The following is a 15749-nucleotide window of genomic DNA, read 5'->3' on the forward strand; positions in this document are numbered from 1 at the left end:
ACCTGATAATAATGCCACAGGTATGGGTAATAATACAATTATGTTTCAACCGGCTCAAAGTTGCAACATTAGAGAGACAATACGGACCAGGTAAATTGAAAAGAGAAATGATTTATTAACAAAACATATAATTAACAAAAGTAAAAAAGCAAAGTCAAAGTCAGTATAAGTGAAAGTCAGTAGTGAGAAGCATGTGTATGGTAGTGTACTGAGCTCATGATCCGAACACAAACTAAAATAAATCAAAAGCGCCAAGCAGAGACGTCCGGCTAATCAAGCTCTCTCAGACAGAATGCCGGACTCCTTATAAACCACACACGATGAGTCTCAGGTTGGATGACCCACCCACCAATCTGCAATCATCATGCAGGCCCTGCAAATCACAAAAACACACATACAAACAGGTCCCACATGGGACCTAACATCCCCCCCCCCCCTAAAACAAGAAAAAATATATAAATCCCACAAATACCAATAATTTCTCTTCAATGCTCAAATAATCTTTTCCTTTTTTTTTCTTCTCTAAACTTTAAAACACTAGTACTGCTTACAAAATTTTTCTTAGGATGAAACTGTATTAAGTAAAGCTACAGTTTGGCATACTCCTGCCCCATCTTTTCTCCCCCAGCAAACTGGATCCTGAAAGCATTTAAGGAAAAGGAAAGACACAAGACTACCACCAAACAAGAAACTTACCCACTCAGTCACATCACTCAGAATGAGCTCGAGACAAACAGTCAGCAAACACATTGTCCGTACCCCTTATGTGTTTAATTAACAAATTATAGGGTTGTAAAAACAAAACCCACCGCATCAATCTCTGACAGGGACTTTTCAGTGTATGTAGAAAAATTAACGGATTATGATCTGAAAAAACAACAACTTGAGAACCACCTCCCACATAAACTTCAAAATATTGGAGTGCCCATATTAAAGCAAGTGTCTCTTTCTCAATAACAGAGTAGTTTACCTGATAGGAGTTAAGATTCCTTGAGAAATAACAAACTGGGTGGTCCACACCATCCAACCCAGTTTGCAAAAGAACTGCACCTGCCCCAATCTAACTCGCATCTACCTGAATCATAAATGGCTTGTCAAACTGCGGTGCAACAAGAACTGGATTTGAGGAAAGCAGAAGTTTAACATTGTTAAATGCTTGCTGGCAACCAGAGGACCAAACGAATGAAACAGACGCTTTTAATAAAATAGTTAATGGGGCTACTACAGAAGAAAAATTTGGGCAAAACCCTCTATAATAGCCCGCCATTCCCAAAAAACGCATTAAATCCTTTTTTGTAGATGGGACGGGTAACCCCTCAATTGCCCGCACCTTTTTTTTTCAAGGGACGCACGTAACCATGTCCGACTTCCCTTCCCAAATAGAACACAGTAGCCTTGGCAAACTCGCATTTTGCCAAATTTACTGTGACTTTCGCCTCTAATCACCACGAGAATAAAGCACGAACACGCTCCAGATGTTGTTCCCATGTATCGCTACAAACAACTACGTCGTCTAAATAGACTGCACAACCCGAAAGTCCTGACACAACACAATTCATTAATCTTTGAAACGTTGCCGGAGCGTTTCGCAGTCCGAAGCTCATTACAGAATAGGAATATAATCCGGAAGAAGTCACAAATGCAGTGATCTCTTGCGCTCGAGGTGTTAACGGAATTTGATAATAACCCTTTAACAGGTCGAATTTACTTACGAATTTAGCAGCCCCTTCTTGATCCACGCAGTCTTCGACTCTGGGAAGTGGAAAAGTATCAGGTTTAGTGATCTTATTTATCTTTCGATAATCTGTACAAAATCGATTTGAATTATCAGATTTTTTTTTTTCCAATAAACAAGGTGAAGCCCAACTAGAACAAGGTGGTTTTGCCAAGTTATTATCAAGCAAATACTGAACTTCAATAACATATAAACAACACATACATTTTAGAAAGGTTTTTATTTTTAATTAGCCATCAACAGAACCCAAAATATAGCCTACACACCATAACGATTTACCATGCGGGAACAATTGTGCGTTTAGAAGATAAATACAGCAAGATTTCTAAATATCAACAGGATATTTTATTGTCAATTTGTGCAAAAAAAACTTTGCACTATTAATACAATGTGCTGCAACATCGCTAGTATATTGTTTATTGATTTTCGCTTGAATTGTTTATTTATTTATTCATTTTTGCCTCCGTTTTCATTTGGTTTATTCGATGCCTTCATTAAATCTGGCAACGAGGAATTTACATTCACTTTAATGTTAGTTGGAGTTTTTAAATAAAACGCCAACAGTAAATGATGTATATAAATAATAACATTTACAGCTCTATTAGGCTATATAAGATTTGGTTTCAAGAACCTTATAATAACAGTAAATTCAGTAGATTAGCTACTTAATAAAATGCCAAAACTTAAAATGCAGAGACATACTGTAAAGCAAGTTCAAATAACCTTACAGGAGATCAAGGTGGTGATTATTATTTTAGACACATCAAGAAAATTACTGTTAACGATCTCCTGTATTTTTCCTGTACTTAAATTAGTTTATTTTATTGTGCAGTTTTATTGTCATTTTAATATTTCTTAATTCTTGTGCACTACAAAATGTATTCAATTGTATTAATATTTAATACTTGTGCAATCAATACAGGTTTTTATTTTGTCCTTTATTTAAATATTTTCGATGTATGCTGTTTGCATCTTTATTCAAAGGTTAAACTCAGTGCTACACTTTGCGTTTACATAGTAGCATGCATTTGCTGTCATATCAATGCAAATGGATGTAATAACGTTAAGAAATGTGAAGGTTTTATTTAATGAAGATTCAATCGCGCCAGCTCCGGTCGCAGCGCATAACCTACTCGCGGCGTCGCGGGCTGATTCCGGCTCGCATGCGGCAGCGCCGGCTCGCTCAGCCGCCGCATCTGGCTCAATTGACTTGGGCTGGAATCGGACAGTGGGTCCAGGTATCCGGAGTAGGTCCAGCAGAGGTAGTCAGTCTGAGAGGTAAGTCTCCGGCAGGCGAGAATCTAACCGGAACTGACCCGAGTGTATTTTGCTATCTGGGTGGCTAGGCGTGTATAAGCAAACTAAAAAAGCCCGAAAAAAAGCCCTGACCTTAGCGAATAAACAGTGTTCCACCAGGATCATGTATGTCAGAAACTATAGTTTACTGCTGAACTCATTTTGGCATGATAAAATAACACAGAAATCGAATAATAACATTTCAGTCTCCTGCCGAAGCTCAGACGGTCTGCTTTGAGAAGCTGCCAATTACAGCTGTCAATCACGATGACATGCCCAGCATTAAATTACTGCTAAAAACAAACTTTTTACAAAAATGAAGATCTGCACCTATTTCAGCACAATAATCAGTACCTTAATCGACCAGAACCATCTTTCGGGACATTTTATTGCAAGTGTAATGAATTTTTTTATTTGTGCTCAAGTCTCCTTCATTAACACGGAGGAGGCGGGCTTTATGACTTGTACTGCAGCCAGCCCCCAGGGGGCGATCAAACGGCCGAGACCTTCACTCAAACGCAGGCTTGCGGCACACTTGGTTCTACGTCACAATCACACCCCCACAAGAGCAAGCTTCTGATTGGTTAACGTGGCGCGAATGTACGCGTACGCTAAAGTTCAGATTTTCGAAATCTGTTTATAAATATTAGTGCTGGAGGATGTGATTAAACTCAGGGCAGCTCTGACTGTACGAACCTCTCTGTCCCAGGTTTTGAGGAGATTGGTTGTGTGTCTGAACAGCGCTATAATAAAGCTCTTCTGGTTCAGGCAAGTTTGAAGCAGGCTCTATCTACTCTGCAGTCTATCCATCTCTCCGCTGCTCGCTGGAGGGATAAACTGGGAGGTGTGACCATTAGCAAGACAAAGAGTTCCATTCTGAAGTAAGATATATATGACTAAATAAAGGTTTTTGCTTTTAATTGTCCACATAAAATTATAGTGTGTTTTCCAGTTTAATCAACGACAATACCTGAATGTGCCTATTTCTATTTCAGTGGAGCGGAGGTCTTGCAGTATAAAGATGTTACTTTTCAGATGTTGGCATCTTCCTTCCAAGAACTATTTGGCCCCCATCTAGAGATTTCAGAGAGATTGAAAGTTGAAGGTAATATAATATTCATTCATTCATTTTCAGAGGTCGCCACCATACCTGTCAACCCTCCCGTTTTTCCTGGGATTCTCCCATATTTTACAGTTCTATCCCGCTATCATACCGTAAAGTTATTTTCCCATATTTCTCCCATTTCTCCCGTATTTTCAGTCTTTCTCTGAACAGCTGAGCCTCACTATATGCAACCTATACTGCCGAACCACCAGGGGTTGCCCCTTGTTCCTAAATGAGAGTCTGTTCTGTGCTTTCGCTTTGTTTAGGAATGAAAACATGAAAGCACTGATAAATAAATATTAAAAATGGCACGATTCCCTTTTTATGGTGGGCAAATCTCTTATTTCCACATCCCAATGTTGACAGGTATGGTCTCCACAGTGGAATGAACCTCCAATTACTGGGAAGCACATATGCAAACTGTTGTAATTCCTACAGCGTTCACCTGATTTGGATGTAAACCTTAAAATTAAAGCTGACAGTCTGTATTTAAAGCATATCTTGTTCATTTAATTTCAAATCAATTGTGTTAGTATTGTGGAGATATATATACAGTATATATATATATATATATATATACATACAGTGGTTAAGGAAAGTATTCAGACCCCCTTAAATTTTTCACTCTGCAATAACTTTGTTATATTGCAGCCATTTGCTAAAATAATGTAAGTTATTCTTTTCATTAATGTACACAGCACCCCACATTGACAGAAAAACACAAAATTGTTGATATTGTTGCAGATTTATTAAAAAAGAAGAACTTGAATATCACATGGTCCCAAGCATTCAGACCTTTTGCTGAGTATTTAGTTGAAGCACCCTTTGGCTCTATTACAATCATGAGACTTTTTGGGAAAGATGCAACAAGTTTTTCACACCTAGATTTGGGAATCCTTTGTCATTCCTTTTTGCAGATCCTCTTCAGTTCTGTCAGGTTGGATGGTAAATGTTGGTGGACAGCCATTTTTAGGTTTCTCTGGAGATGCTTTATTGGGTTTTAGTGAGGGTTCTGGCTGGGTAATTCAAGAACAGTCACAGAGTTATTGTGAAGCCACCTTGTTATTATAACTGTGTGTTTAGGGTCATTGTATTGTTTGATGGTAATCTAGACCAGTGTTTGGAGTAATGCGTAACAAAAATAATGTATTACAGTAATGTATTACATTTTCCTGTAACGCAGTAGTGTAAGGCATTACTAATAAATTTTCAGTAATATTTTACTCGGTACATGTTCAGTAACGCGTGCGTTACAACTAACATTTTGCCCGCAAGACATTAATAAAAAATACAGCAGTTCTATCTCTTGTTTGTGGTGAGTGAACATACGCGTGTACTGTCATTATCTTCCTCTGGCTATGGGACCTTTTTACTTTGAACGCGGAATGATTTCAGCCTCTGAGCTTGAGGTCCGGGGCTATTGACTGGCTATTAAAAAGCGGCAAATAGATGAAAATGGCAGGAGACAGTACATTTGCGTGATGGACGTAAGTGCATATGGTGACAAATGTCGTAAGCTCATTCATGTTATACAAGTGACTGAACGTGCCGGTTTCCACTGTGGACAAAACTCCGCGTGCACTTAACACTGGCTGGGCTGCTCAGTGCTCACGTACGAATGATCTGCTCTCGCTCCGTCAGATGATTCAGACTCACAATCTGTGCCTTGTGTTTCATCTTCCTTTGGTGCTTTTGCTCTCCAGATATCCTTCTGTTTAATTGTTATCCCAAGAATATTTATACGGTTTATGTATTGCTACACTATTTACATACAGGTTAAGGTAAATTCTATAATAAACAGTAGTGTTTCTGAGTGTTAGGTAAACAGCTTATGTGTTAGGCTAGTATTATTTACAACTTGTTAATGAATGCTTCAGCATACTGTAGTATTAAGAATAGTGAACTCATAAAAAGAAATAGTAAGTGTAGTTTTACTTCAGTAAAGTGTGGTGAATTGTATTTTAATATTACAGCATTGCATTATAAACTACAGCACTGGGTCATTTTTTATATTACACTTGTTACACTTACACTTTATATCACACAGCCAAAAATGTTATGGTTTATTAGATTAAAAATGTAATATGTAAGTCTATTTTAGTATTTTGGTTATTGTTAATTATTAATAAATAGTGCACCAATATAAATCATATCAAAAAGCACAAAAGGAATAGGGAACACAAGACACAAATTGTGAGTCTGCATATAATCTCACTAAGCGAGCAGTGTACTCAGAGCGCGCAAGAACATTTGTGCGTGAGCAGTGCATATTTGAGAGAGTGTGAGAATTTGTGCGCGAGCAGCAAATGTGAGAGCTCGCAAGCAGTTTTGGCTACAGAGGAAATTGGTGCACGAACATTATATTGAGAGAGCTGTTCATCATGTTCACTTTGTGCATGACAGTTTTGTGTTGTGAACCACTTGAATGTAAAGTAAATACAATAATGGCAACAATAAGAAAAGAAAAAAATCTGCATCTTATCATGGCATTGGAGTTTACATATAGGCCTGTTGTGTCTAATATGAATATAGTCAAGCTATTCACAGATATTGCCAGACAATCACTTCTGCTACATCTTATCGCTTTCTACTGGATATAAAATGCTCTGCAGAACATTTGGTCATTTTAGAATGTTAAGTTCTAATTATGTAGTCATTTTGGTGGAAGTACCTAAAAAGTAATATAAGAGTAATGTAACATTACAATTCTGAGACAGTAATATTGTAATGTAAAGGATTACTTTTAAATAACAGTAACAAGTATTCTGTAATGTATTACAGTTTGGAAATAACTTGCACAACACTGATCAAGACAGTCTGAGGGTCCTAAGCATTTTGGACAAGGTTTTCATCCAGGATATCTCTGTACTTGTCCGCATTCATCTTTTCCTCAATTGCAACCAGTCTTCCTGTTCCTGCACATGAAAAACACTCCTACAGCATGATGCCCCCACCATGCTTCACTGTTGTGACTGTACCCAGATAGCATACAAATGTGGGCCACTTTAGGCAGTTATGCAGCACTGGTGTGGTATTCCTTCCACCCAGATAAAATAAATGCGAGCCTGAAGTGGCCCATCTGTGCAATTGCAAAGGGGGGCCAAAGATTTAAATTCATATATTGGCTATTTAAGGCAATGATTTGGCACTTATGGCAAAATGTTATCTGAATGGGAGCCAAATGTGGCCCATGTGGATAATGCTTAATTTTGCCCAAATGCTAGAGGAAAAATGTGGGACACAGTTGGTAAAAATGAGGCATTAATCATTTAAGGGTAATCTGGGTCTAAACCTAAAGTGGCTCACTCGTATAGGTGCAAATGTGGCCCAGTTATCTTAAGACATATGTGTGCCACTTTTGACAAATATTTTGCACAGTAAGCTCTGGCTATTACAGCTGTGAGGAAATGTGGCCCAGAGAAAAAATAGTAAATGTGACCCAGCTATTTTCGAACATATGTAGGCCACTTTTGGAAAATATTCGGAACAGTAAACTCTGGCTAATGCCGCCATTAGCCTATAGTGGCCTAGAGAAGATATGGCCAGTTATCCTAAAACAAATGTGGGCCACTTTTGGCAGATATTTGTTACAGTTAGCTCTAGCTAACGTGGCTGTGAGCCTAAAGTATTCCAGATTAGATATGGCAAATGTGGCCCAGTTATCTTAAAACATATGTGGACCACATAGACTAAAGTCACCATCATGGAGAAAAGTGTTTGCTTCAGTTGGGCTCATAGTCCTGAACTTCCAAGTATAAATTTAATTTTGGGTTGCTGTAACTTTTAAGAACTTTGCTTGAAAAGTTTATTCAATACAACAAACAAGCCAAGTCAAAAAAAATTATAATAATAAATAAATAAATAATAAATAAAAACAATAAAATTAAGTGAGGCACAACCTGTGATGAAATAATATAATCCACTGATGTTAACCGATGTTTAGGAACAGAATTATGGAGGTTTATAAGCTAAGACAATTCTATGATTCAACCTATGCTCACAGAGACATCAATAATCAGTGTATGAACCTCAACAATGGTGACAATTAACAAAATGAACAAAACTCACAAACATCACAAACAGGATACTAAAAGTGACAAAATCAACAACGTCAACATAAACAGCAGAATCAAAAGCAAATAATAAAAACTGTAGCTTCAATAGGCTATATAAATTATTCATTATATCATAATACCTAAGTGATGCTACAACTATAATGCAGTACAACTAATGCAGTGGTACTGGAGGACTACAACCACTATTAAGCAGTACTGCTACTGCAATACAACTGCAGTACAACTACTGCTTTTACTGCCCGGTGAAAAATGGTTTCTAAATGAGGTAATTCAGTTGTATTGCTGAAGTACCACCACAATATATTGTATTGCACTTTTTAGAAGTATAACTAACTACAGAAATACATCTATAATACAGCAATGCATAATAAAACTAAAGTGCACTTTTAATACTTATCTACCTTAGTGCAGTACATTATACAGCATATCACTATATTTCCCCTATCAGTTTATTTAATGTTACCTTAGTGTACTGCAGATTTTACTGCTGTTGAATTTTATTGCAGTTTTATTATACTCATTATACTTCAATTTTGCAGTTGCATTGAAATGTTGCCACATTTATCCTTGTAGTCTACTGCTGCTGTACTGTACAGTTCACTGCAGTTATTTTTTATTATTCATTTTTGCAAATGTGGCGGGGGCCCGTACTTTACTAAAATATAATAAAATACAGATGGACTTTCTCAATGCCCACAACAAAAAATACTTTCCAAACAAATGGAAGTATCAAGCAGAGTGGTTTACAAATAATCTTTTATTAGACATTTAAATAGTAAAAAAAAAATTGTATTCATATAAAACATGCAATCACTTACAATGAGTAACAAAAACAATATGATTCGGTTTTGTATAGTAGTTGTCAGTGGCCAGATAAATCACACTTAATATTACTCAGGATATACAATTGGGAAAGTAAAGAAAATAAAAAAAAAACACTCCAAGTAAACAACCACCCCGCATAACAAATAAAGCCAAAAGAAAACAACCCTCTACATATTAAATTATCCTTCCTGTTAATATATAAATTGAGGATGAACAAAAACAGCACCCATTAACAATTTACAAAAACAAAATACAAATCCACCAGATATAGTTAGATCAAAACACGCACAAACACTCACAAATGCGCCAACATCAGAGGAATAATACACCCTCACACCGCACACACACAACCACACACTCTGCCTTGATGCAACCGGGTCACACACAGTCAGGTGCCTGAGAAAAAAAAGCGAATCGCTTCCCTGTAGCACAATCGGGTTGCCAGACAGCAGCAAAAGAGCAATGGGCAATCTCTATAAAACAACCGTTCAATAATTATTATTCGCACGTAAAGTTTAAAATCACATTTCTAAATAAAAACACTTGCAAACTCTCAAATGAAAACTTACCCGCAGTACAGTTGACTGGCTCTTAACACAATTGGTGGGTAATCCACCGATCACACATGGATATTGCTAAAAGAATAATTTACTAATAATTAACCGCACTAAAATCACTAAATAACTGGAGACATAAACAAAAACATGTCACACGCTGATGCAATTGCACTTCCTCAGGCCTATGAAGTAGAAGGAGAATTAGAGAAGAAATCCAACCTTATACAGTTTTCTATAAATACTGCAGGCTTAATGCTTAACGCTCAATGTTTAATGCACATCAAAAGTTAGGACGCAATCAACACACCGTCACTTTTCCATGCCAGAGAGAAACTGAAGCAAAGGGAAACCTCTGCACTTTTAAAGGGTCTGTGAGCTTAATTTCTGGCTCCATTTACCTACATATAATGGGAAACCCCTCCTCTTTGGGGATCACCCCATTACAAACATACAATAAGAAACCCCTGCCTTTTGGGGGTCACCCCATTACACAAATAAAATCTTAAAATTCTTATTAGAAAATTACTTGTATCCAAAAAACATCTCTGAAAACAGTACAAAATATTCTTGCAGGATGTTAAAGAATAAACCATTTGAAACACAAGTGCAGTACAGTTCTTACCACACCATTAGCATATTAGACTACAGCAGCACAAGTGCTGTAAAGACGGAGTTTACTTGTTTTTACTCCAGTCTGCTGCAACTTATACTGCTGATGAACTTTATTATGCTGTTTTTAAATTGTGTTTATGCTTCATTGTATTGCAATTGGTCTTAATTTTACTGCAGTTATACTTCTATATACTGCTGTTTTACTGCAGTTTTACTTCAGTTTACTGCAGTAATTTTTTGTAAGGGAGGTCTCTTTTGGGCCACACTGCCATAAAATGCACACTGCACTCCTGGATCAAAACAAATGCAAGCGCAGGTTGCCAGATTGAGTACAGAAGTGAGTGATTTAAACCCTGTTTTAAATAAAAGCAATGACATGATAGAATTAATATTTTCCATATTAAAAAGAGTTTTTGTTCTAACTAACACCTTGAATTAATATATTAAAAAATGTCTTCTATTTTCACAGGTTACCAACAGAAACTATAACAATAATCACCTCAAGTATATCTCATCTCTTTACTTAGTGTTAAATGCTAACAATGTAAGTTTGAATGCCATTTTACTTGATATGTATTGCCATAAACTGAAAGAAGCAGCAGATAGTTCACATCAGTTCTTGAACAAAATAAACCATTTGAAATTAAACTTTAGAACTAAACACATACAAGTGATTCAGCTTGTACATTTAATAATGTTAAAGAAGGTTAATATGTATTAAATAGATTATAAACCATACCATTTCGTAAGTGAGTACATATTCTGTGCTCCTGAATGGCTGCATTTAAATTTCTGTCGTGTTTCATCTGATGCAAACAGCCAATTTGCTTATCACTGCGTATCTCATCACAGAGCGTGTTGTTAGGACACACGGTTACAATGTAATCATCAATGTTAAAACCTATAATAACCCGATGTGGAACTGAATCTGCATCTTATTTCAGAAACTCCTAATGTCCACCGGGGATTGGATTTCAGTCACAGACGCCTGCTTTGAGAGCCTTTCTGAATGAATGAATATAATAACCAATTTTTTACCTACGCAACCCGGGGTGCTGAAATATAATTGGCTAAACTGGCATTGGACAAGTTAAGTGCAGCAGATTTTTTTGTAACCTTGGCCAGATCTGTGCCTTGCCACAATTCTGTCTCTGGGCTCTTCATGTAGTTCCATTGACCTCATGATTCTAATTTGCTTTGACATGAATTGTAAGCTGTAAGGCCTTATAAAGATAAGTTTGTGGTTTTCCTAATCAAGTCCAATCAGTATAATCAAACACAGCTAGACTCAAATGAAGGTGTAGAACCATCTCAAGGATGATCAGAAGAAATAGACAGCATCTGAGTTAAATATATGAATGTCCCAGCAAAGGGTCTGAATATTTAGGTCCTTGTGATTTCTCAGTTTTTTATTAAATCTGAAAAAATGTCAACAGTTTTGTGTTTCTCTGTCAGTTTGGGGTGCTATGTGTACATTAATAAGGGGAAAAGAGTGAAAAATGTAAGGAAAAATGTAAAACATAACAAAAAATAAATAAATGAAATAAATAAAAGTATACATACACACATACGTATATATATATATATATATATATATATATATATATATATATATATATATATATATATATATATATATATATATATATATGTTTATATACACGTAGAAAAGCATTAATGCACCCTGGTAACTTGGCCATTTGTTTTCTGTAGCTCTATACCATCCACACTGTGAGAAGCAGAGAAGAGAGATGGAGAAAATGCAAACAGAGGAAAGTTTGTCATTGCCAAATGACATTGACTATCTGGCTCTACCCATCTCGCTTTCTCAGGAGGTCCGAGAGATTTTGGACAGAGTGCGACCAAGCACAGTAAGACTTGCACCTTTAAGGGTGAAGTGCAAAATTTCTATGACACTTTGTGGCACTAGATATTAATTCTTGTACAGACAAGAATCATAAAATTAAATTGCACTGGCAAAATTTATCAAATAACATGCTAGAAACTTTAAAAAGTTTAAACTTTTAATTTTAAGTATTTGAAAACCCTTGAAATAGCTGAGCAGTGCACTGATAAGAGTTGCACCCTTGAGGTGGTCTCCACTACATGGTTTGATTTAGCTTAGATTTTAATGAATGCTGTAAATAATTAAATTTAGTTTTTTGCTGCTAGTGTCACAGAAATCACTTCAGTTTTCATACTTTCTATTCTATGTATGACATGAAGTTGACAATGTCTGAAAGGTTTGTCACTAAACCTGTGTATTGAGGCCAAGTAAGTATTTGTAGTCACTGAAGCTATTGAAATATGAGCTGCTCAGCCACGTGAACATTGAGAGATTCTTTTTTTTCAAGTAGCATGCTGTATTGTCTTAACCTAGGATAAGGGATAATGTAAACAAAGACAGTTCTCGCAGAATAAGGCTAGACAGGCTTTTGTATTGGGCTGATAAGCCTGTCTGAATTTATTATGCAAAAACAACTTATTAAATGTACATTATCTTGCATATTACATGGCTACTTGCCACACAATTGAGCAATTTGGCAAAAAGCATTGATCTGAGCTTTAATAATTTACCAACTCGTCAAACTTTAAGGTTTCAGAAATAAGAGGGGCTTAATTCAGTCAACGTGAACTTACTAGGATTATTAGTCTGAAAAGTATTATCTGATTGTTAATTCTGATCGAAATGTTTCAAATCTGACTTCAAAGCTTTACACAGTACTGAATCTGGCCTTTTAAGAGCCTGAAGTGATATTTTCCCAGAACCAATTTTATAAAACTTCTGGCTTTAGTTTAATTAGAGTTGTAGCAAAGGGTGCTGCCTTTTATTTAATTGACCATAAAGTCCTGTAGACTCACTTGGAGACATCTGTTGGACCAACAAATGTTTTACCTTAGATTTTCAGCAGACAAATGTGCAACATGTTACAACTCCGATACAGTCACTGGATCTGATTGTATAGGAGTTATTTTATATTGTATTTGCAACAGTGACGTCCTTTGTTTTTATTGCTTTTTTTCAGCTGGGAGCTGCAGCCCGTCTGCCAGGAATTACTCCAGCAGCTATAGTTCATCTGTTCAACTACGTGCACAGAAACAAACACAGAAATCATATGTAAAGTTGTTGGAAAGTTGTTACAAATTAATAAAATAGTTGGAGTTCAGAACGATTTGAAATAAATTTCACAAGTTAGCTACATGAGTGGTAAAAACAACTTTATTTAAAAGAGCTATTGAATTCATATGTGCTATTTTATATGGGAGAGTAATTTGAGTGATTTCTTTGGCAGCTCTCTATAAATAATGCCTGGGTAATTCTACCTGTTCTACTAGTTTGATTTACTCTTGATGAAACTCTTCAATCCCTCTGAAAAAAGAAGTAACTGGCAACTTCCATTCTGGTTGAAGTTCTCCATGTAGTGCTTCCAGATAAACTGCAGTATTAAAGAATATCAGCTCAGAGGTAAATTGGACAGAAGAATGGAGGGGACACTGGAGGCAAGAAGAAAACCCAAAATAATTAATGTGAACTTCTAACCTCTAAACTCTTTGGATAAAATTTCAGCTGGACAATTCAAAACATGTTATATATTGAAATAACACATCACATATTGATAAATTAATATACAGGGCTTGACATTAACTTTTTTGATCACCAGCCACTGTGGCTAGTAGATTTCCAACATTACTAGCCACTCGCCATTTTCACTAGCCACACTTTTTTTGTTGGGAAATATATTTTATATGCATAAATTTGACTTTGAAATGCTAAGATGACTTGATTTAGATGATGTGTTATGTCCACAACATGCCTCCTCATTTATTTAACTTCTTTTGTGTGTTGTGTATTAGCTTGCTCAGTGTAAATTAGCTTGCTCAGTGCAATTAGTTTTTATTTCACATGACTTTTTATTGCTCAAAATTAAGCATTTACCAAATTTATTGACCACACCAAATAAGTATTTCTTAACCACAATGTTTTAATGTGTCAAAACTAAGGAAATATAGCTGTATAGGTGCACTTTTTAATTCAGCAAAACTTTAAAAAAAAAAAAAACATTAAATGAAAAAAGAAGTATGTATCTAAAATATGCACAGTAATCTGTGTAATCTTTTTTTATCTTGAGCTCTCGAAAACAGCAGAACTGTGGGTGCACGATCGTTGCTCTTTGTCAAAGGAAACCGATCGCACCAGTCGCTCTTCCTCCAGGATTCGGGCAAGTAAATGGGAGCGCGCGTGCTTTTTAACATTCGTGCGCATTACATCACCTGTGCACGCGAGTGATCATCCTCTCGTTCAGTATTTACCTTCTTTTTTTGCTGTTTTGCTCGCACGAACACAGTTATTCGTGCTGCTTCTCGATTCTAAGATCACATTTGCATGAATATCGGGCCATGCTTATTGTCGAACCCTGGTTAAGAAAACTACAATTTAAAAATGATTTCCAACCAGCCAAAGTGGCTTTTGGAGGTGTCTGTCTAACCTGCCAGAGCTGAAATCTACCCGCATTTGGCGGGTTGTCGGGTGTTAATTTAAAGCCCTGTTGATATATACACATTTGTAAAAGATGCACAAATTTACAATCAGCCAATCATATGGCAGCAACTCAATACATTTAAGCATGTAGACATGGTCAAGACGATCTGCTACAGATAAAACCGAGCATCAAAATGGGGATGAAAGGTAATTTAAGTGACTTTGAATGTGACATGGTTGTTGTTGCCAGACGGGCTAGTCTGAGTATTTCAGAAACTGCTGATCTAGGGTTTACAGAGAATGGTCCGAGCTGCAGCAGCAAACCTACAATTCACACAGGCTCACTAAAATTGGACAATAGAAGATTGGAAAAACGTTGCCTGGTCTGATGAGTCTCGATTTCTGCTGCGACATTCCAATGGTAGGGTCAGAATTTGGCATCAGCAACATAAAAGCATGGATCCATCCTGACTTGTATCAACGGTCCAGGCTGCTGGTGGTGGCGTAATGGTGTGGCGGATATTTTCTTGGTTCACTTTGGGCCCAGTAGTACCAATTGAGCATCATGTTAACGCCTTAGCCTACCTGAATATTGTTGCTGACCATGTCATCCCTTTATGACCACAGTGTACCCATCATCTGATGGCTACTTCCAGCGAGATAACATGCCATGTCATAAAGCACGAATCATCTTAGACTGGTTTCTTGACAATGACAATGATTTCAAGGTAGTCAAATGCAGAGGTGGAAAGTAATGAATTACATTTACTCACGTTACTGTACTTAAGTAGTTTTTTTGAAAATTTGTACATTTTAGAGTAGGGTTTAAAATCTGTAATTTTACTTTTACTTAAGTATGATTTGCCTAAAGTATTGTACTTCGCTACATTTTAAATATGCGTTACTGAGTAAAAAATAAATATATAAAGAAATGCAACGGAAAAAGAAAAAGGAAATTGCGCCCGGAAACCACGTCACTGCAGGCGCAGTGTGAGAAATATCTGCGGGAAACTTGTCTATTCACTATTGCTGGAGCTGGATTTGTCGCCGGAGTTTAGAAAGT

The 15749-nt window shown here is 36.6% G+C and overlaps 1 protein-coding gene across 9 annotated transcripts in view; it reads left to right on the top strand.

Annotated features, from left to right (window-relative positions):
• Positions 1–13529, top strand: part of mto1 (mitochondrial tRNA translation optimization 1) — a 95265-nt gene extending 81736 nt beyond the window's left edge. For 8 of the 9 annotated variants that reach the window (XM_087274435.1, XM_087274440.1, XM_087274433.1 and 5 more), the window contains 4 exons: positions 3741–3912; positions 4027–4136; positions 11920–12077; positions 13233–13529. In XM_087274435.1, the coding sequence (XP_087130561.1) occupies positions 3741–3912; positions 4027–4136; positions 11920–12077; positions 13233–13328 (536 nt within the window). In that variant the 3' untranslated portion in view covers positions 13329–13529. The remainder of the gene's footprint in view (positions 1–3740; positions 3913–4026; positions 4137–11919; positions 12078–13232) is intronic. The other variant, NM_001083009.1, reaches the window with a different exon arrangement.
• The last annotated feature ends 2220 nt before the right edge of the window (positions 13530–15749 follow it).

This window comes from Danio rerio, chromosome 12, assembly GCF_052040795.2.
Source record: "Danio rerio strain M-AB ecotype USA chromosome 12, GRCz13ab, whole genome shotgun sequence".
Classification (NCBI taxonomy): Eukaryota; Metazoa; Chordata; class Actinopteri; order Cypriniformes; family Danionidae; genus Danio; species Danio rerio.